Genomic DNA, 22,502 nt, shown 5'->3' with positions numbered 1-22,502 from the left:
TTTCTAGCTGATCTCTCTATAGGGTGACTTGTTTCTAGCTGAACTCTCTACAGGGTGATTTGTTTGTAGCTGAACTCTCTACAAGGTAACTTCTTCTAGCTGAACTTTCTACAGGGTAATTTGTTTGTAGCTGAATTGAATTCTCTACAGGGCGATTTGTTTGCAGCTGAACTCTCTACATGGTAGTTTCTTTGTAGCTGAACTCTCTACAATGTAACTTCTTCTAGCTGAACTCTCTACAATGTAACTTCTTCTAGCTGAACTATCTACAGGCGATTTGTTTGCAGCTGAATTCTCTTACATGGTGGTTTCTTTGTAGCTGAACTCTCTACAAGGTGACTTCTTCTAGTTGATCTATCTACAGGATGACTTGTTTCTAACTGAACTCTTTACAGTGTGATCTGTTCATAGCGGAACTTTCTACTGGGTGATTTGTTTGCAATTAAACTCTTTGCATGATTGTTTCTTTGTAACTGAACTCTCTACAAGGTAACTTCTTCTAGCTGATCTCTCCACAGAGCAATTTGTTTGTAGCTGAATTCTCTACAGGGTGATTTATTTGAGCTGAACTCTCTACATGATGGCTTCTTCGTAGCTGAACTCTCTATTAGGTACCTTCTTCTAGCTGATCTTACTACAGGGTGACTTGTTTGTAGCTGAATTCCCTACAGAATAACTTGCAATGTAATATAACTGAGTAAATTATAAATGCAACTGAATGCTTTATTAGGGTGACTGTTCTATTAGAGTATCTCGATTGCACGTAGTTATTGTTATTTATTACAGGTAATTTATAAGGCTAAACAGCCTGTTACACCTGATCAACAGGTAAAAAAGTACAAGTAGAGTAATTACATACATTTATACATAGTGTTAGATGAATAGTGGTCAATCAATTTCTTAAAATCATCAACTGATGCTGCACGTACTACTTCTTGAGGTAAATTATTCCATGGTTCAACAACTCTTCTTGTAAAAATATTTCCTGGCATCTGTTCTTGAAAAATATTTAAATAGCTTAAATGTATGACCTCTGGTATGGGTAATGGGTGAAAAAGTAAAAAAATCAGAATAGTCTATATCATACTTATCATGTAGCATATTGTAGACAGCAATCATGTCACCTCTATAACGTCTATAATGTAATGATGGCAAGTTAAGTACTTTCAATCATTCCTCGTAGTCAAGATTTCTTATAGATTTGATCATTCTAGTTGCTTTCCGCTGGATTTTTTCTAATTTTTGGATGTCTGTTTAATAGTAAGGTCCCCAAACCAAGTTACCATATTCTAAAATAGGACGTACTATTGATTTGTATAAACATGTAAATGAATCTACAGAAATATCCGAAAAGGTCTGTTTAATAAGGCCAAGAAGTCTATTAGCTTTGTTAACCACTACCGAATACTGACTATGAAACTTGAGATTGCAATCAATCAACACCCCCAAATCCTTTTCCTCATTTACCTTAACAATGTCCATCCCATCCATCTTATAACAATATCTTGGATTAAACTGACCTATATGTAGTATTTTACATTTAGAAATGTTGAAAGGCAACTGCCACATTACTGACCATTAATTCAATGCAAGCATTAATATCATCTTGCAGGGTGGATAATTGGTTAGCACGACTAATGCTGGAATATATTTTTGTGTCATCTGCAAATAAAAGAACTTTATTCCTTAATAATGATAGCAGATCATTGATGAAAATTGCAAAGAAGAGAGGACCCAAGACTGATCCTTGAGGTATTCCACTTATTACATCACTCCAACCAGACATTGAACCATTCACAGAAACTCTTTGTCTGCGTCCTTTCAAAAAGTCTTGTATCCAATTAAACAGATCACCTCTAAAACCATATGCATAAATCTTTTTGAGCAACCTATCATGAGGAACAGAGTCAAAAGCCTTCTTAAAGTCAAGGTACAAAACATCTACTGAATTACCACTGTCCAAAGTCTCTGTCCAATCATCAAGTGCACAGTAACTGTGTCATACAAGACTTGCGAGGGAGGAATCCATGTTGACATGGTGACATCAAATTGTTGCTAAACAAATGCTCTAACATTCCTAGATTCGAAAACTTTGGAAACAACAGATGTTAAACTTACCATAACGGTAATTACAGGGTGAAGATTTGTTTCCTTTCTTGAAGGTTGGGATAATAGTTGCTACTTTCCATTCTGGGGGTAGTCTACCCTCGCTTAATGACTTCTTAAAAATTATAGACGGAGGTATGCTTATTTCAGCAGCAGCTTCCTTCAACACCCTGGGGGGGAGCTCATCAGGTCCAGTAGCTTTGCTAGAATTTAAATCACACAACTTTTCTTTTGCAATGCCTGCATCAATTGATATGCCATCGAGATTAGTTACAAAGTCACGGTCTTGAAACTCAGGGATGTTATCCATGGATTCTCTGGTGAATGTGCTGGTAAAAAACTTGTTCAACATTTCCGCTTTACTTTCATCGGTTGCTGCTTCAGTATCATTAAGTGACTCATCAACCAGGGTAGGAATAGAGGGTTTAACTTTGACCTTAGAATTTACATATCGCCAAAAAGCTTTAGGGTTGGTCTTCACTTCCTTAGCAATTCTCATCTCGAACTTAGATCTCAAGTCATGTGTAAGGCGTCTAAGTGAATTTCTTACTTGAGTAAACCTAAGATGATCCAAATGATTGCCAGTTCTACGGAACCTTTTCCATAATGTTTCCTTCTTATGCTTAAGATCAATTACTTTATGATTAGTATATAGTAATTTTCTACATTGGGATTTATGGTACCTTGGGATAGAGCATTCCATAGCAGACTTAAAACGTTGCATAAAAAATTCCAAGACTGACATACATTTAGATCTTGTAATTCCGTCAACCAGGCAGTTTCGTTAAGGAGGCTTTTAAGCTTCATATAATCCCCTTTGTTAAAATTGTAAGATGGTACATCGCTGGACTGGTTGATAGTTATTGGAGAACATGAAAGAGAAATATTCAAACACAAATGATCACTCAACCCCAGTCCAGAAGAATATTTGATGGATTTTACTATGTTCTCTTCATTGGTAAGTACTAGGTCTAGTACATGGGGGGATGAACCTGGTCTGAAACATGTTGACTCATTAACATGTTGAAATAAAACACATTCTTGTACTGTATCATAGAATTCCTGCTCATACGAATTGCCAGAAAAATTATCATCACTCCAATTAATGCCAGACAAATTAAAGTCACCAGCTATCAATAAATATGGTGGTCTTGACTCTAAAACCTTCTTAAATACACAACACAATTTGGATAGATGGTGAACGATAAATAGTACCAATTAGTAAATAGCTGTAGTTTAATAACTCTATTTTAACCCACAACTGCTCTTGAAATTCAGTAGTAAATGATACCTCCTTAGAATTGAGTGAATCAGTAATATAAATGATTATTCCTCTAGTGCTATTTTGTAAAGGTGCATCAGGATCAAAATTAGTTGCCTTTTGAATCATAACTCAGTGATTTGTAATCCGATTCTTCTGTACTACTGCAAGGACTTTCTATGATAATTATTCCAGCTACATACTGATTTTCAGCTTGTTGCTCTAAGCGGTTTGCCTGGTAGATACGAAAACTAATAGTTTTTTATTCATAAAAATCGATCGCGTAATTTTGACACAGGTTGGGTTTTGTATCATATCTCCATGGTCTTTATCCCGATTCCTTTCAAACCACAAAAAGGCACTCCTACGATAGTTGCTCCATCTACATATCAATTTTCAACTGATTCCTCCAAGGGGTTTACCCTGTAGGCGTGACAGACCTTCGACCTTATTTTACGCAAATAATCGGTCATAACTCCGTGAATGTTCATCGGATTCCTACCAAAGGTAGGGTCCGCAACGTGAAATTTCGACCTCCAAGAATCAACTACCAAACCACCCACAAATGCTAGGCTAGGTACCACTTAGAAAACGCCAGATTGGTGTTATTTTTCATTAACGTCTTGTCGTGCAAATCGGCGAATATGCTTACAAATTACGAGATTTTTTCCTATATCTTCAAGTAAATGTCTTATAAAGCTATAATATGCACTCTCAACCTTTCTTACTAACTGTACTCTAAACTAAAACCATCAGTGGCTGCATTGTCTGGAGCGATTTCCAGCCTTAGCATCGCGAAAATGAAATTTCGGACTAGAAAAAAGTTTCGATGCCACTGAAGCACACAGTAGCGATGCCAAAGTAACCCTCCCAGGTCAAACTGGTCTGGCATGGGTCCAACTACTACCACACCAAATATCATGGAATCCCAAAATTGTTTGCCATCTGGCTGAGCTCGACGGATGTCAAAAATTCGTCTAAAATGCCGATTTTATTCACTGACGGGAACCTTTGCCTTCGCAAAAGTGACAGGAAACCAGCAGAAATGTAATAGAGCGAAAATGGAGTTAGTCTAGCTCTAAATATTGTACTCTACAGGTTTATACAAATGATTACCGAAATGAAAATTCCGATTATCAAAAACCACAATCGAAATTTCCATTCGTGTAGAGTTCCGAAGGGTGGATATTTTAAACTAGACTAATTCCAGTTGGGTTATGTAATATTTCTGCTGGATTTTCGTGGAATCAATGAAACAAAATAAGCAGTAAGTGGTGTTGATGGTTGCGCCCAATTGGCGTGCTCTGACGTTTTCAAGAAACTGAAGAAAGGTGCCTACACAGACGAAGGTGATTGAAATGTCCAGCAAGGATGCAGAGAGGTAAACCAGCATGTTTGACTTGTAAAACGTCCTAAAACTGATGACAAATGGTGAGATGGGCATTTTGATGGATTTTGGCCTCGATAAGAGAGCCGCCAGTGCCACCCTATGGACGAATATAACTAAACAAGGATGCAGCATGACTTTAGAGAGGCAAAGCATCACGTTTGATGTGCAAGATTTCTTTAATGCATTGTAAATTGGTCGATATCGACAAAATTCGTGGATATCGGCATTTGTCGGTTTTTGAGGTCGCTAGAAGAGCTGCCAGACCAACCCTATGAATGAAAGCTACTGGCTATGGGTCTAGTAAGCTTTTGAGAAGTAAACTAGCACATCTGACTAGCAAAGGTTCTCGTCAGTGAATAAAATCGGCATTTTAGACGAATTTTTGACATCCGTCGAGCTCAGCCAGATGGCAAACAATTTTGGAATTCCATGATATTTGGTGTGGTAGTAGTTGGACCCATGCCAGACCAGTTTGACCTGGGAGGGTTACTTTGGCATCGATACTGTGTGCTTCAGTGACATCGAAACTTTTTTCGAGTCCGAAATTTCATTTTCGCGATGCTGCGGCTGGAAATCGCTCCAGACAATGCAGCCACTGATGGTTTTAGTTTAGAGTACAGTTAGTAAGAAAGGTTGAGAGTGCATATTATAGCTTTAAAAGACATTTACTTGAAGATATAGGAAAAAATCTCGTAATTTGTAAGCATATTCGCCGATTTGCACGACAAGACGTTAATGAAAAATAACACCAATCTGGCGTTTTCTAAGTGGTACCTAGCCTAGCATTTGTGGGTGGTTTGGTAGTTGATTCTCGGAGGTCGAAATTTCACGTTGCGGACCCTACCAAAGGTGGTACGGAGATCCGCCTTAATGAGCCCTTTAAGTGTGCCAAATTTCAGCCCAATCCGAGCATGCGTTCGTGTTTTATGGCGAATTTTGTGAAGTGTGCGAAATGAAGAAAAAAACCAAGAAATTAAAACGAAATTTTGTTCGCTCGTATCTCGGAAATGGCTGGAGCGATTTTCTTCAAATGTGGTATTTAGACTCCCCTAACTGGGCGGCACGTCTCTAGCAAATTTGGTTTCAATCGGATAAGGGATCACAGAGCTACATAGGTGTGAAAATCGCGTTTTCTTTCTTCCTGTATACTCACGGTGTGGCGCGCCGACTTCTTGGGCGCACGACACACTACCGTGTGTCTTGATACGGCGTCGATTAATGAGATTTTACTTTCCTTATATGGAAACTAATCGCTAATGAATTTGGATTTTGATGGCACCCAGCAGGCTACGTAAGTTTCATGCTCCTTCGGCGGCTCATAAGCTCCTGATACTACATTGTGTGTTTTTGTTACCAGATTAAATTCTGGCCTGATAAAGAGCATAAAATCTCTGGCAAAAACTGCATGGTTATGATCAATTCCAGTTCCTGTGCTTGATAAAATTTCTGTATAGCTCTAGTTTTGAGCACCGGCGGAGGAAGTAGTTGATATGAGGGGGGGGCTGGGCTGACCCAGACTTATTTCTATAGTTTGGTAAGGTGAGACCAAAAAAAAAAAAAAAAGGTCACAACCAACTGACAAGAGCTTTCCACCTCACCAGCTACCATTTCTAGCTGATAAACTACATAAAAATCCTTACATAGCTCGCTACACACTGACTACTTTATTAGAGTGACTGCTCTATTAGAGTATCTCGATCTTTATCACGGTTTTCGGCCCCACTCCAAGAAATATAATTTCGGTGCGATATCATTCTGAGGGGGGGCTAAGCCCCCCCCCCCCCCCCCCCCTCAGCAGACCGAGAGGGGGCTTTAGCCCCCCCGCCTTTCCGCCGCCTGTGGTTTTGAGGAAAGCAAAATTATAGTTCTAGTTCCAGTCTTAAGGGAAGCAAATTTATTGTCCCAGTTTGTAAACTGAAACTGGAATAAAAAGGGCTGGAACTGGAATTATTTTAGTTCCAGTACTGAGAACTGGAACAACACTAATACAAATCCTTGTTGATCACATTAACTTTGGGAAGTTTCAATGTAAAGAATTGTAGAGGTACCTACCACTAGTCTCTGATGTGACATCATGGTTTAACAATGTACAAGATTGTACCAGTAAATTGAATGCCTTGCAAACAAATTAAGCCATAGTGTATAAATCAGTATAATTAATTGTGTAGCCCAAGAAGCCAGAGCATACTATAGTGCAAGATATCATAAATTTCCAAAACTTCAAAACGTTTAGAGAAAATTTGCAAGATATTTTTCAAAGTATCTTTTTAACACTACGGTGTACTCATAAGGTAATGTATAAAAAACACTTTTGGTTGTTCCAAATATGGAATAGCTCTATGAATTTATACATGTATTTACATGGGCAGTACTAGTTTTTTGTTTAGTCCAGTTAACTTTAGAATTTTAAAATTCTGCTGCAGTGGAAGTATTACAATAATTAACATTCTGTACATTGTTACTTTATAACATAATATCAGAGCTATGCTTATAAAGGTTCACCAGAATTTTGTACAACAAATACTTTCAAAAATGCTAAGGATAAAATTGCAAATATTTTACAGCAGAAATTTTTGTTTCAGCTATAGCTAGTTTGAGTTTTAGTAAAGTAGTTGGCACACACCCACACTTGCAAAAAATTTCAAAACATAATTTTCTAATAAAGCATACACTTAAAAGTAGAGATCAATCTTGTTGATGCAATATTATCTCAATTTAAGAAGCATTTGATTCAGTGCCTCATAGATGACTATTGACAAAACTTAAGGCATATGGTTTAGATGGTCTAGTGCTAAAGTGGATTGCAGCTTTTCTTACTGGCAGGAAACAACATGTGGTCATGAACAACTTGGATTCCTGTTGCTCAGATGTCATTACTGGAATTCCACAGTGATCTGTTTTGTGTCCAGTCTTGTTTACTATTTATATAAATGATCTTCCATCCACCCTATCCAATCCAACATTGCTATGGATTTGATGAAACCAAGATCTTTCATCATATACCTAGAAACACAATGGTTCACAAAACCTTAGTAACCTTCAAGAGGACAAAAACAAACTAATTGCCTGGTCATTAAAGTGGCAGCTCTCCTGTAAATCCCTCCACCTTGGCAGGTTCAATCTTGGACATGTATACAATATGAATCATCACAGTATATTCCAAAGGAAAAGATTTAGGGTGACAATTGACGAGCAACTAAAGTTTCCCGAACATACATCCTATCTAATCCAAAACAGCCAAGCTGTAAAAAAAGTGTGCGGCCCTCAAGAAGGGTATGGTGAAAAAAGATGTGAAATCCAAGGTGGCGGCCAAGAAATGGCTGTGATGGTAGGTTAATGGTAAAAATTTTAATAACAACAATTCAGGTAAATTTTGGTGCTGCTTGGTCAATTTGCACACAATTCACCTGAATTGTCGTTATTAAAATTTTTACTACCATCACAGCCATTTCTTGGCCGCCACCTTGGATTTCACATCTTTTCACCATAGCCTTTTAGAGGGCCGCACACTTTTTTTTACAGCTTGGCTGTTTTGGATTAGATTTCACTTCTTTTTGTATTTGTATACCCCAAAGCTGGCCTATGGTAGGGTCCGCAACGCGAAAAATCGATATCCTCCAATCAACTACCTAACTATTGTCATGTGTTAGGCTAAGTGTAACTTGAATAACACCAGCGTGGCAGCCACGTTTGTCACTTTCTTCTGGTAGAAAACGATACAAATGTCTTAAAATCACGTGATTTTTAGCTGCAGCGGTTCGTAGGGTTCTTCGTATGCCACGATATTCACTCTCAACAATGTTCAAGTAGTCTATCATCAACTCAAAGTATTGGTGGTTTGATTTTATAGGTCAGTTTCTGGTGGCAGCACGATCTGTGCAGCTTTTTGACGACAGACAAAATGTTTCTTCCTCTGGAGCACAGGACAAGCAGAGCAGCAACTGCGCCGTGGGTCAGCAATGACCAGTACTAGGTAAAGTACCTGCATGTGGAGTATGGTTATAATTGAAGCTTGTTAGCCATCTGGCTGAGCCATGTATATGCTGAAATTCGGCCAAAATGACGCGATTTTTGCAAGCAAATACCAGAATGGTTGATACATCAGTGAGACAGTCTCCAACAGCAAGGATACGAAGCTTATAAACACCTAACAATACGGCTATCTCGCCCAGTAAACGCATAGAGCAATCCAGTGCATGAAATAGGCACTCACGTGATTGAAATTCAAATTACGGAAATACCCATGAAATCGCTTTCATTTCTGAATAGGAACCATGCAATGTGCTCCTTTTGTAAATGTTTGTGTTAATTGTTCACTCAGACGTGGTCTGGGCCAGTGCAGGTGTGTTTTGTACTATGATGGTATCGTAGGAAAAGTCTTAGACTGCTGGGCTAGTCGAGATGCTGAACCTAACGCACACAAACTGATTGTCACTTGATTCCAAGTGATTTTAAGGTCATTGGAATAGATTATAGTTGTATTTTCGGAGATTTGAATATCAATCACGTGAGTGCCTATTTCATGCATTGGATTGCTCTATGCGTTTACTGGGCGAGATAGCCGTATTGTTAGGTGTTTATAAGCTTCGTATCCTTGCTGTTGGAGACTGTCTCACTGATGTATCAACCATTCTGGTATTTGTTCGCAAAAATCGCGTCATTTTGGCCGAATTTCAGCATATAGATGGCTCAGCCAGATGGCTAACAAGCTTCAATTATAACCATACTCCGCATGCAGGTACTTTACCTAGTACTGGTCATTGCTGACCCACGGCGCAGTTGCTGCTCTGCTTGTCCTGTGCTCCAGAGGAAGAAACATTTTGTCTGTCGTCAAAAAGCTGCACAGATCGTGCTGCCACCAGAAACTGACCAATAAAATAAAATCACCAATACTTTGAGTTGATGATAGACTACTTGAACAATGTTGAGAGTGAATATCGTGGCATACGAAGAACCCTACGAACCGCTGCAGCTAAAAATCACGTGATTTTAAGACATTTGTATCGTTTTCTACCAGAAGAAAGTAACAAACTTGGCTGCCACGCTGGTGTTATCGAAGTTACACTTAGCCTAGCACATGACAATAGTTAGGTAGTTGATTGGAGGATATCGATTTTTCGCATTGCGGACCCTACCTATGGCCTGCTTTGGGACTTTTTTAACCTGTCTTTTTTTTCTTTACCACAGGAAGAAGAAAAGATGAAGCAGATGTACCTTAAATATTTCTGATTTTATCAGTAAATGTACAAATTAATACATATATTTATTACAGAACTGTCCATGGTGGTTTCTGTGTAACTGAACACTCTTCAAGGCAACTTCTTCTAGCTGATCTCTCTACAGGGTGATTTGTTAGTAACTGAACTATCAACAAGGTAACTTCTTCTAGCTGTTCTCTCTACAGGGTGATTTATTTGTAGCTGGATTCTGTACAGGTGATTTTTTTGCTGCTGAGCTCTTTACAGAATGGTTTCTTTGTAGCTGAACTCTCTACAAGGTAACTTCTTCTAACTGATCTCTCTACAGGGAGATTTGTTTGTAGCTGAACTCTCTACATGTGATTTGTTTGCAGCTGAACTATCTAGATGATGGTTTCTTTGTAGCTGAACTCTCTACAAGGTAATTTCTTCTAGCTGAACTCTCTACATGGTGGTTTCTTTGTAGCTGAACTCTCTACAAGATAACTTCTTCTAACTGATCTTTCTACAGGGCAATTTGTTTGTGGCAGAATTTTCTACAGAGTGATTTCTTTGCAGCTGAACTCTCTACATGGTGGTTTCTTTTTACTGTAGCTGAACTCTCTACAAGGTAATTTCTTCTAGCTGATCTCTCTACAGGGTGATTTGTTCGTAGCTGAATTCTATACAGATGATTTGTTTGCAGCTGAGCTCTTTACAGAATGGTTTCTTTGTAGCTGAACTCTCTACAAGGTAACTTCTTCTAATTGAACTCTCTACAGGGAGCAGCTGAACTCTCTTCATGATGGTCTCTTTGTAGCTGAACTCTCTACAAGGAAACTTCTCCTAGCTGATTTCTCTACAGAGAGATTTGTTTGTAACTGAACTCTCTACAGGTGATTTGTTTGCAGCTGAACTCTCTACATGATGGTTTCTTTGTAGCTGAACTCTCTACAAGGTAACTTCTTCTAGCTGATCTCTCTACAGGGCGATTTGTTTGTAGCTGAACTCTCTACATTGTGGTTTTCTTTGTAGCTGAATTCTACAAGGTGATTTCTTCTAGCTGACTTATCTCTTTCTATAGTTGCATGAATTCCCTATACAAGGTAATTTCTTCTAGCTGATCTCTCTACAGGGTGAATTGTTTGTGGCTGATCTCTCTACAGGGTGACTTGTTTGTAGCTGATCTCTATACAGGTTACTTGTTTCTAACTGATCTCTTGAATTCTCTTCGGATGACTGCTCTATTAGGATGACTGCTCTATTAGAGTATCTCGATCTCGCACTTGCTACACCAAGTTGGATTTCGTGTTATAACTCCGTGGCTTTAAGTCTGTTTCTTCTACACCATTGAAGAGCCTGTCTAAGATGATAACTCCATCTGTACAGCGATTTTCAAAGCATTACCCCAAGCGGTTTACCTGGTAGGCGTGGCAAGCAGTCGTTTTTTATTAGCTAATCTCGATTGCGTAATTGTTACACACTGTTGGTTTTTTCGTTGTATCTTCCTGGTTTTTAGCTCGATTTCTTTCAAACCACAAAAGGTTTGAGGTTCAATAGTTATCCTATAGAGCGTTTTCATCACGTGCGCATGCTCACGTTATTTTGTAGATTGCCCACGAGTCGGCCATTTTGTTGCACATGTTGAAATTCAGTACTCCTGTGAATGGTCGCAATTATGACCTTGAATCTGTCGTCGTACGCTGCTGGCCTTCCACGTGATGCGAAAGATCGATATGTCAAGAAGATATCGCTGATAAACAACGTGAATCCTTTTCTGGGAGTGTTTCCAGGAGCCGGAGCAACGCCGGAGCGATTTACCCCCTGTGGACCTTACTGACTTGCTTTAGTATCTGGTTTTAAAGACTAGTTTCGTTACTATATCACAATTTAAAGGCCGTAAAAGCTTGGAAGCTTATAACCAATTTGTTTGCGGGTGGGTAAAAGATGTTGTTACAAGAAAGATTGCTGGAAAATATTTGACCACTGGCCGTGTAAGCTGTTACTGTAATATTGTACATAAGAATTAAATGTGACTATATACACTTATGCATATGCTAACACAGTACTGTCTAATAAAATTGCTATTGTTGTAGGTCCGTCATTCCCAAAGACTAAGTGAACCTCCATTATGTTCCTGGATAATCATAGAGGAATCAGGAGAAATATGCTGCGCCCACTGCAATTGCATGGCAGGGCTTGGAGAAGTGTGTTCTCACATTGCAAGTATTTTGTTTTACCTTGAAGCTGTGGTAAAAATACAAGGTACTTCACCTACTTGCACTCAGGAGAAGTGCCAATGGATTATTCCATCCTTTCTGAAAAACGCTGAATATTTACCCATCAAAGATCTTGATTTTACATCTGTAAAGGGTAAAAAAAGGAAGTTGGATGAAGCAATAGACGAAGAAGGTAATGACGATGCTACTGAGCATGGAGCAACAGCTATGGGTAAAGAGTCTACGGCGTCAGAATTGGAAACATTGTTTGCAAATCTGAGTGTTGGAGGTACCAAGCCATTGGTTTTGTCATTGATTCCAGAACACTCTGATGAATATGTCCCAAAGTCTACCCTGGATACTTTTCCAGTACCTTTAAAGTCCCTACAACAATCAAGCCACATCACTTTAAGCTATCCAAGCTTATTGCAAGCTTGCAAGTCTATCGAAATTGAACTCACCTTAGAGATGGCACAATCAGTGGAAAAGGCAACCCGATCACAAAGTAACTCCAAGTTGTGGTTTGCATACCGTGCTGGAAGGGTGACGGCCTCACGGATGAAAGCTGTGTGTCATACGAATTTGGCTCATCCACCACAGTCACTAGTTAAGGGTATCTGCTATCCTGAGGCTTTTAGCTTTGTCAGCAAGCAGACGGAATGGGGATGCAAACACGAGAAACAAGCTCGAGATATTTATTGCAGAATTAATTCCAACTTGCATAATGATTTTAAAGTTTTGGATAGCGGACTGGTCATAAACCCACAATGGCCATTTATTGCCATTTATTGGGGCTTCCCCTGATGGGGTTATTGAATGTAGTTGTTGTGGAAAAGGTGTGCTGGATATTAAATGTCCATATTGCCATAGAGACACTTCAGTGGTTGCTGCAGCTAGGGAGGATCCTAAATTTTGTCTGAAGGAGGTAAATGGCAAACTAACTTTAGTTGAGACACATTCTTATTATTATCAGGTTCAAACACAGCTGTTTGTTTGTGATGCACAGTACTCTGATTTTTGTGTATGCACATTTGCCTCTGAAAGTGATCAAGACAATGTGTACATTGAACGGATTGAGAAAAACTTCTCATTTTGGCTTGAAGAATGTGTACCAAAAGCAGAATTCTTTAGAACATGTCTTCTCCCAGAGCTTTTGGGAAACTGGTACACTAGGACCACTGAATTTCCCAATGCTAACCTCGAAACATCAGATGCAAACAGTGAGCCTAAATACTGTTATTGTCGTGGGCCTGAAGATGGCACAATGATAGCTTGTGACAACCCTAATTGTCGATTTGAGTGGTTCCATTTTGAATGTCTCCAGTTAACTGCTATTCCTAAGGGTAAATGGTATTGCCCTGATTGTCGAAAATTGACACAATTTACGAGAAGCAAAAAGAAATAAATTCCCTGTGCTGTTCTCTTACCACGCAAATAGTTAGAGCTGTTGTACTACTATGGTTTCTTGAATATAATCATAATTTTGTCATTGTTGTGATTTGTTGTGTTAAAGTTATTTACAATAATTCAATCATTTGGTACGATTGGATTACAAACATTAGTAAGAGCACAGCAAATGCGAATGATGCGGTACAATAATGGAGTATCTTCTCCCTTTCTGATTATAACAAAATCAATCGGTATGGTGTCATGTAAAATGGAATATTTTTGCCGAACCATTCCGATTACACGTTCTACATGAATCCTGACATTAGCGATTGTCCTGGTTTCCTCTATCTCAACTGCAGACAACTGATCTTTTCCTTTGGTGAATGCAGGAATGTGTAATCTGGCCTGCATCATACCAACAGATTCGCTAATATCAAACCCTCTGTCTGCCAACACAATGTCGCCTGGCAATAACTTCCTTAAAATCCCACTGTTTTCTGTCAAATGCTTGTCACTTACACGATCACCCCAGGCTTCTGAAACAAAAGCAACTGCTCCTTGGGGAACAATTCCAAGTAGTACTTTAGCAGTGTTCCTATGTTTATAATTGGACCAAGTTGATGATCGCGCCTTCAAATTGGATGGTCATTCCAAAAAGATCCCAAAGCAATCTATCACAATTGCTACCTTCTTGCCAAATGATAGGCAAAAGCAATTGGGCATGGTCTTCTGTAAATTTTCCCTCTCAGGCCAAATGATGAGACCCTTTAGTCTGATGTTCATTTGCGTTATCCACTTGAGTAAAATTCTGGATACCGTCGATGGTGAAACATTGAACCGACAACTTAAATCTACCAAAGGCGGGTTGATTCTTAATTTCAGCATTACCACCATGAATTCTTGAAACTTTGTAAGTTTACATTGCGCAGATCTCTCACCTGGTAGTGTAATACACACATGATTGAAAATGGCTTTTAAAACTTTTAGATTTGGTAATCCAGTGTAAAAGCTCACAATGCTGTCATCCTTGAGAGACTCCTCACAAAAGGGAGGCAAGTGCAGTTCAAGTTTGGATGACAGCTCTTGAATTATCTCATGACATTTTAGTAATTCTTCTTTCAGCCTGATCACTTCATCTGCACACTTACAACTGCCTTCAGTGCATGTAAAGGCAAGCATAGCTGATCTGACTTCTTCCTTTACCAGATCCTTAATGGAAATTGAAAACTCTTCAATCATTATCCTTTCTGTCACCAGCTCCATGGCAGCAGCCTCGATTTCAAACAAATGAAAGACATTAAAACCAATTTCATTGATCAGCTCACCAACAGTTTCATCAACGATTTCATTGTTAGCAGTACTTATCACTTCAGATAACACTAACTGCTCCTCTTCTGCCTGCCGTTGTCTCTCAGCTCTTTTTCTAGCTCTGTCAGATCTCTTCACTTGCAGCTGTGTAGGCTGTGAACTTTGCTGGCGTTTATCATGTCCGAGGTGGAGTGTAGGGACCCAGTCTATGTTAGTTTCATCCATGGCTTTGGCTGGTTTACTGGAATGAAAGTGTTTCGAACAGATCATATAGTTTTGCATGTTGCTCTCGTCGAGATCATCCTGCGAAATAGCAGCAAGCCAAGCAGTTCTTCTTTTCAGTGACAGCTGATACTCTTGTTCTCCATAATGATACCTTATGGCAGGGATTCTGCTGAAAGAAACACGTCGTACTTTTGTTTTGAATCAGAACGATTATTACAACCAAAAATCACACAAAGTCCCATCGCAACTACCTCGGCATGTGCAACAAAATGGCCGACGTGTGGGCAAGCTATAAAATTACGTAAACATGCGCACGTGATGAAAACGCTCTATTCACCCACCGATTTTCAGCTTTTTCCCATACGCGGTTTACCCTGTAGGCGTGACAACATATTGATGTTATTTTTCGTGAATAATCGCTCACAACTCTTTGCCTGTTTATCGTATTCCAGCCAAAGTTGGTACAGAGATGCGCCTTTATACGCCTTTTCTGTGTGCCAAATTTCAAGGCGATCGGATATGGCGTTCGCGTTTTATAGCAGTTTTTGTAAGTGTGCGAAAAGAGGAAGAAAAATAAGAAGAAAAAAAACGAAGAAACGAAGCCAATTTTTGAAGTCGCATATCTCGGGAACGCTTGAAGTGATGTCGCTCAAATTTGGAATGTGGAATGCTTAAGGTGGAGGGAGTGTCCACAGCAAAAATCGTCTTGTTTGATCAAGGCAGCACAGAGCTACGGAGGTGCGAAAATTGCGTTTTCTTTCTTCCTGTCAATATACTCACGGGCAGCGGCGGAGGAAGTAGTTGATATGAGGGGGGGCTGGGCTGACCCAGACTTATTTCTATGGTTTGGTAAGGTGAGACCAAAAAAAAAAAAAAAAAAAAGGTCGCAACCAACTGACAAGAGCTTTCCACCTCACCAGCTACCATTTCTAGCTGATAAACTACATAAAAATCCTTTCATAGACTGACTAGCTACTTTATTAGAGTGACTGCTCTATTAGAGTATCTCGATCTTTATCACGGTTTTCAGCCCCACTCCAAGAAAGATAATTTCGGTGTGATATCATTCTGAGGGGGGCTAAGCCCCCCCCTTTCCGCCGCCTATGCTCACGGGTGTTACACCCCGGCTTCTTGGGCCGCACGACACACTATCGTGTGTTTTGATGCAACCAGTAAAGCTAACCATACTATAAGAATCATTAGAAAGACTTTTGCACAAACTTGTCTACCAAAACATTTCTAAACCAGGGGCGGATCCAGGAGCTGGCAAGGGGAGGGGCACAAACAGGCTATGTTTTAGGTGGTTGGGAATATATAATCTATGGTTGGGGAGAGCCAGGTTCTCTTGTTAGTTGCTGCATTTTTGAAGCAGCAAAATAATAACCTCTTAGTTGTGCCTCACTGTTGATTTTTGCCTCTTTTTTTTTTGCAGATGGTTGTGAAGTCTTAAAAGCTGTGTATAAGGCTCTGAATGTCTTACCGTACGCAAGAAAATTTTGACGTCAAAAAATTTGACGAATTTGACGAATCGGTTTAATTCGTCAAATGTTTATAAGCGCCCTTAAAAGTACAAGTTTTGCCTACAATTTCTTCATTTTTGTCAACATTTTATTCGCTTAAGTCTGAATTCGTCAATTTTTTTGATGTCAAAATTTCCTTGTGTACAGTAAAACACCAACAACACAATAATTATTTTTAGAGGCGCTTAGTACGCACGAAAGTGTTGGGTGACAATTTCACAGCTAGTTTGGCTTTCAGGTGAATTTGTAATTGTGCTAGTAAAGTGTACATATTTTCATGTGTTCTATAAACTGATCTTGGCCTGACAAAGTTTAGTATTTTAATCAGAAATATGGCTGGCTCTTCCACAAGGTGGTGGGGGGCATTTGCCCCTGGATCCGCCATTGTAAACCTTTACAAAATATTGTTACACCCACAATTAGAACATGCAAATGCAATTTTGGGGTAATTTTATATACACTGTAGATAGAGCAGTCACTACGTAATAGCATCTATCAGATATCTATCATATGAACAAAGAAAGGCTTCGTACACTGGATTTACCATCTCTGAAATATAGACAACTACGTGCACTGTTAAAACTGAGGTGATCATACCACACTTAACCAGCAGCACACCCTTGGGGTGCAGGCACACTTTCAGGATATGGTGTGTGAAGTGCACAAGACAAGCAGTGTGACCGTATATTGGTGTACATGACACAAAGATTTGCAAATGAAAAACTATTTTCTGCTATTATAGATGATTCTAGTGCTAAACATTAGGTGTTCTTTGGCATCCTTCATCATTTAGAGGTAGTAGGATGTATAGAAAAGCATCAATTTTATTGAATTTATGTACTATAAATAAACTCATTTTGTGCTAAGCCATTACACAGACACATTACAATAAAATGTGTATTTGTGCATATGTGATATGCTCTAAATGTGTTGTACATAGCATGCACTCCTGTGGTGTATGTGATGTGTAGGAGATGATAGTTCGCATTTGTCCATTAGTTAGCAAATGTGAACCATCATCTCCTACATATCACACACTCCACCAAAGTATGTGATGTGTGTGTGATATGCACAAATGCACATTTTATTGTAGTGACAGTTCAAGTTGGTGAACAAAGCTGGTATGTTTGCATTAATAACGTAACCAATTTGCATTAACCAAGAGTAAATTTACTCTTGATTAACATTAGTTCATAGAATTTCCATTAGATTAATCCAGTCAACAGTAGAGAGATGAAAAATTTGTGTATGGTGATGATCAGTGGGGGCCCGTACATATCTTAAGGTAACCTCAGTTGAGTGAAATTAAACCCACAATCAAACTCCAGGCTTGGTGATATAGGTTTTATATACATTTTGGAACATGTTTAAGTAGAGATTTGTAAGCAGTAAGTTGCTGACTGACTAATAGTGTTGTGTACTGTTTGTAGATTGTTGACATTCCAGGAATGTTACACCAATTGTGAAACTACAAAATTAATGATGCAATATTTCACAATAATACTATGATGAGTGGTTGATTTTGATAATAAAGCTCTCATTCTACCCTTCCGCTCCTGAATGCACAAGTGCTTTTTCTTTCAGCTGTACATGGTAACACTCTTATTAGTGTGACTAATATGGTGTGCATACTACTCTTGTAAGGATGTGCCAGTTTGGACAACAATATCACACCTGTGTTAGTGTCTTGTAACCACTACTGTATTTACAGCGTGGAGACCTATTGTCATTATAATAATTATGCGACCAAAGGATAACAGTTGCACAGTATATTAACTGCAATCTACTAGGAAAGCTTTTATAAGAGTATTGCTCTGGTGGGGCAGTCCAAAGAGTGAGGGGCAACCTTGCAAGTTACACAATAATACATGAAGTATACAACAAGTATGAAAGTGGAAAATATTTTGGATTTGAGAAGTCCTGACATAGTATTTTAATTATTTGCATTAGGTTGTTGCAGGTAAATTATGCAGCTACGTACCTATACATAAAAACTGTGGTGACACTGTAGTGCTGACTGTTTTATTAGAGTTTATTACTGTTGTGTTGTAATATCTATCGTCTGTTACAAGCATCGACATGGCCTCTCTCTTGATACTATGTTTAGAATGGTTTAATACAACACCATGTGGTAGTTGTTATAATACCACAGTCTCACAATAGTCAAACTGGTTGTATCACAAACAGCTACATATCATGGGTGTGTATTCAGTAGAGAATATGTTAATAGTAATCTCTAATATTCGGTGAATTAATCAAATTCATGTTATAATTATACCACAACAGTTAGCTACCACAACAGTTAGCTACCACAACAGTTAGCTATACACAAAGTACATAAAGACGGTAATCACACAGTATGTACGTATATTAGATATTATGGAAGTTTGCACTTTCTAGAAAAAATATTGACCAGAAACCAGAGCTAGGCACCATGACAGTTGTAGGTCTTTGTTTTACTATTAATTTCTATAATTCCAAACTTCCTCTTATGTAAAGCCTTAAAGTTGATCATTTACTTAGCAAATGCTTTATCATCATCCAGTGGTTCATGCTTAATGTATAACAACTATCACACCAGAATTCACGTGTTACAGCAAGTGGTGGCCACAGAATAACAGAGAACAGTGAACAGATGTGGTATGCTTGTATACTGACGGTTATTGGCTTGTGTGCTGGTGTGTATGTAGCTTACATGTCAACAGCTGATGACCGTAAGAAGGCTGTACATAATTGTAGCTTGCAAGCTTGAAGAATCAAATTCAGTAACAAGAAGCTAAATTGTAACTACATTTTTGTGACAATTACAGAAAACATTTAAATTACATTGCAACACATTGATTGCATTTCAGCTACAAAAGTAGTCATTGCCACAGACTTAATTAATTATAAGGTCTGAGTACATTTTACTATAAAAACGTAACACTAAGTACTTACATTTCTGTGAAACATTTAGATGGCATTAAATGCAAATCAAATAAAATCAATGTACTCTATAGTTAATTTTGACCCTATTTTGGAAAACCATACATCTAGGCACATGCAAAATTTGTGGGAATTCTCAATTGATTTTAAAATTAATTTTTTTTACATATTCTTATAAAGCAACTATAAGCCTTCTTGCTGTGAAATTTCACACCCATAGCTTCTTTTATCTAGGAGATATACTGAATTATATCAGAGCATGTAGTAGTTACACAATGCGTGGGACAACAATTAACTTAAAAATTGGGTGATTTGTTCATTCCCAAAACCAAACATTTTCTTTTCTTTAAACAATAATAAAAGTGATTTAATTGAGGAAAAGCACAAAGAACACATGATTAAACTCTCAAGGATCTCTTTTCATCCATTTTAGATTGTAAGAATGGAGATCTTTGCCAATGAAGTGATTTGTCATCACACCGGTCACTATACAGTTCTATAAACTGATAATGAAAAGTTAGTTTGTAATGTATTAGACAGTAAATTGGCCATATCTTTGGAATGCTTCAACTTATCATCACAAAATTATCACACAAGGTACATAACTATTGTAGCTCTAAAAAAGAAAATTGGCCAATGTGCACAAATGTATGGTTTTCCAAAATAGGGTCATAATTCATCTTGTACGAGCATCAATGTATGTGGTTTAACATTCTGCCAGGAATAAGTATAATTGCTCAGGACTACATACTTGCTCAGAACGCACTCGATGTTTAAATTTAATAGTGATATTACATTCATTGCATTAATGAAGTGGAAAATGAGCAAGAGGTGATCTGGTTCCATGCCATGCTTCTGCGACATAGCATCTATAGAAGATTCATGAAGACTTCACACATCATAAAAACAATTAAGTCATAGCCAAAACTGCAATATTGAGGTTCACCAAACATGAATTTTTGTGAGTGTACGTAGGATGATATGTATTAAGTATCAGCCTCAAGAGTACAGACCATATCAACCTATGCTAAGTTGAGAGTGTAGTGTCGGAATGCTAAAATCACTGATACTAGTAATACTGTATTGTGGTGTAGAATCAGCAACAGCTACTGGACAATGTGAAATTTATCAGTTCAGCCATCCTTTTTATCCAGGAGAATCTTGTAAGAAGGTTTATGACTGGAACCCACAAACTCACAACAGGTCAGGATATTATTGGCTTACCAATCCATTACGTCGTGTACACTGTGATATGGAGCATGGAGTAGAAGCTGGCGAGTCTTGTAAGGATATCTATGATACAAATATAAAAACTCATAACAGGTCAGGATACTATTGGCTTATTAATCCTTTACGTCGTGTATACTGCGATATGGACCAGCGATCAGAATGTGGTAATATTGGTGGATGGACTAGAATTGCTAGTGTTAACATTACCAGAGGAGATGATTGCCCAAGTGGCTGGAGGAAGGCCTCACGTGATGGCATCAGTTTCTGTAGATCACCAAGTCACAATGCTGGATGTTATCCTGTATTATTCTCCTCTAAAGGAATAGATTACCAGAAAGTTTGTGGAATGGCTAGAGGTTATGGGAAAGGAGTACCTGATGGATTTTATAGTGGTGGTAACATCGATGGATTATCAGTAACTAATGGTAACCCACGTCAGCATATATGGTCATACGTTGTTGGGTTTACTGGTAATAGTCATAGGGTACCAGCTTCTAATTGCCCATGTGCTGCTGTATCAGGTTCTGGACCGGATTCTTTCATTGAACACAACTACTACTGTGAGGCTGGTACTGATTATGGAGTATTTTCATATGACTCTTATTACCTGTCCGATCCTTTGTGGGATGGTTTTGACTGTCCTACTGGCAACACTTGTTGTGATAACCCCAACCTACCATGGTTCTATAGGGAATTGGATATGGCTACTATGGATGATGTGGAGGTGAGGATGTGTACCGATGAAGGTTTTAGTGATGAAGCTGTCCTGGTGGATCAGTTAGAGTTGTACATACAGTAATGTGTATACACAGTGAGCTGTGACAGTTATTTCATGTATGTGGTTTTCACTAGTGTAAAGTTTGTGTATTAGTGCCAAGCACATTTGAATAATTATTATACTAACTTTGTATATTATTGCTCATAGTTTAGTGATAGTAATAATGGATTATTTTTTTACACTTCAGTGTTTCGTATTGCCCCCTTCAGCTACTGTAAATAGCCAGTTTCACAGTTAAGAATAAATATTATAGTGTCAGTAAGTAGGTTGTCACCTATGGCCATCCTCAAGAATACAGAATACAGCAACCTATGCTACGTTGAGAGTGTACATGCACTGTAGTGTTAGAATGCTAAAATCAGTGATACTAATGCACTTATCAATATTAAGCCCCACTACCCCCCTCCCGGGCGTATATGGGGGGATAGTGGGAGATTTGATCCGATTTGACCTTAAAAATCGCCCCACTAGTGGGGCATTTGACTGTTCAAAAATTTTAGCACTTGCTTGACTTGATTAGCAATGTACCTTCTGCAAGAATAACCTACTTTCCCAAAGTACACTACGTGGGGATTTGACTACTTGTCATGCCCCACGGGTGGGGGATTTGATTTTTGAAAAAGTTAAATCCCCACCTTTCTCCCACCCTTGCCCGGGAGGGGGGTGGTGGGGCATAATACTGATAGGTGCATAATACTAGCAAGGTCATTGGAGATTTGGCTGCAGCTACTGAACAATATGAAACTAATCAGCTCAGAAAATTGTCTTATCTTAAGAGATCTATCACAGGAATCCACAAACTGACAACAACCCAAGATATTATTGGCTTATTAATCCAGTACATCATTAATATTGTGATATGGAACAGTGATCAGAATGTGGTAATATTGATGTATGGAGTAGAATAGCTATAGGGAGCGGAGATTAATGTCCAACTGGTTGGAGCAAGAACTATCAATTTCTGTACATAGACC

At 38.6% G+C, this 22,502-nt stretch overlaps 3 protein-coding genes across 3 annotated transcripts; 1 reads left to right on the top strand and 2 right to left on the bottom strand.

Moving 5' to 3' along the window:
- Positions 1–1,540: 1,540 nt before the first annotated feature.
- Positions 1,541–3,496, bottom strand: LOC136248137 (uncharacterized). Its single transcript, XM_066039952.1, has 5 exons — positions 3,398–3,496; positions 2,854–3,273; positions 2,119–2,728; positions 1,780–1,968; positions 1,541–1,662 (listed from the first exon to the last, which is right to left on the bottom strand). Exons 1-5 carry the CDS (start codon positions 3,494–3,496, stop codon positions 1,541–1,543), a joined length of 1,440 nt encoding a protein of 479 aa, XP_065896024.1.
- Positions 3,497–11,796: 8,300 nt separating this feature from the next.
- On the top strand, positions 11,797–12,957 carry LOC136248136 (uncharacterized). Its single transcript, XM_066039951.1, has 2 exons — positions 11,797–11,928; positions 12,031–12,957. Exon 2 carries the CDS (start codon positions 12,124–12,126, stop codon positions 12,955–12,957), a length of 834 nt encoding a protein of 277 aa, XP_065896023.1. The 5' UTR covers positions 11,797–11,928; positions 12,031–12,123.
- Positions 12,958–13,680: 723 nt separating this feature from the next.
- On the bottom strand, positions 13,681–15,075 carry LOC136248135 (uncharacterized). The gene is made up of 2 exons (XM_066039950.1): positions 14,230–15,075; positions 13,681–14,172 (listed from the first exon to the last, which is right to left on the bottom strand). Exons 1-2 carry the CDS (start codon positions 15,073–15,075, stop codon positions 13,681–13,683), a joined length of 1,338 nt encoding a protein of 445 aa, XP_065896022.1.
- Between the last annotated feature and the right edge of the window lie 7,427 nt (positions 15,076–22,502).

This window comes from Dysidea avara, chromosome 2 (genome assembly GCF_963678975.1).
Source record: "Dysidea avara chromosome 2, odDysAvar1.4, whole genome shotgun sequence".
NCBI lineage: Eukaryota > Metazoa > Porifera > Demospongiae > Dictyoceratida > Dysideidae > Dysidea > Dysidea avara.
This window is presented reverse-complemented; position numbering and strand designations above follow the sequence as displayed.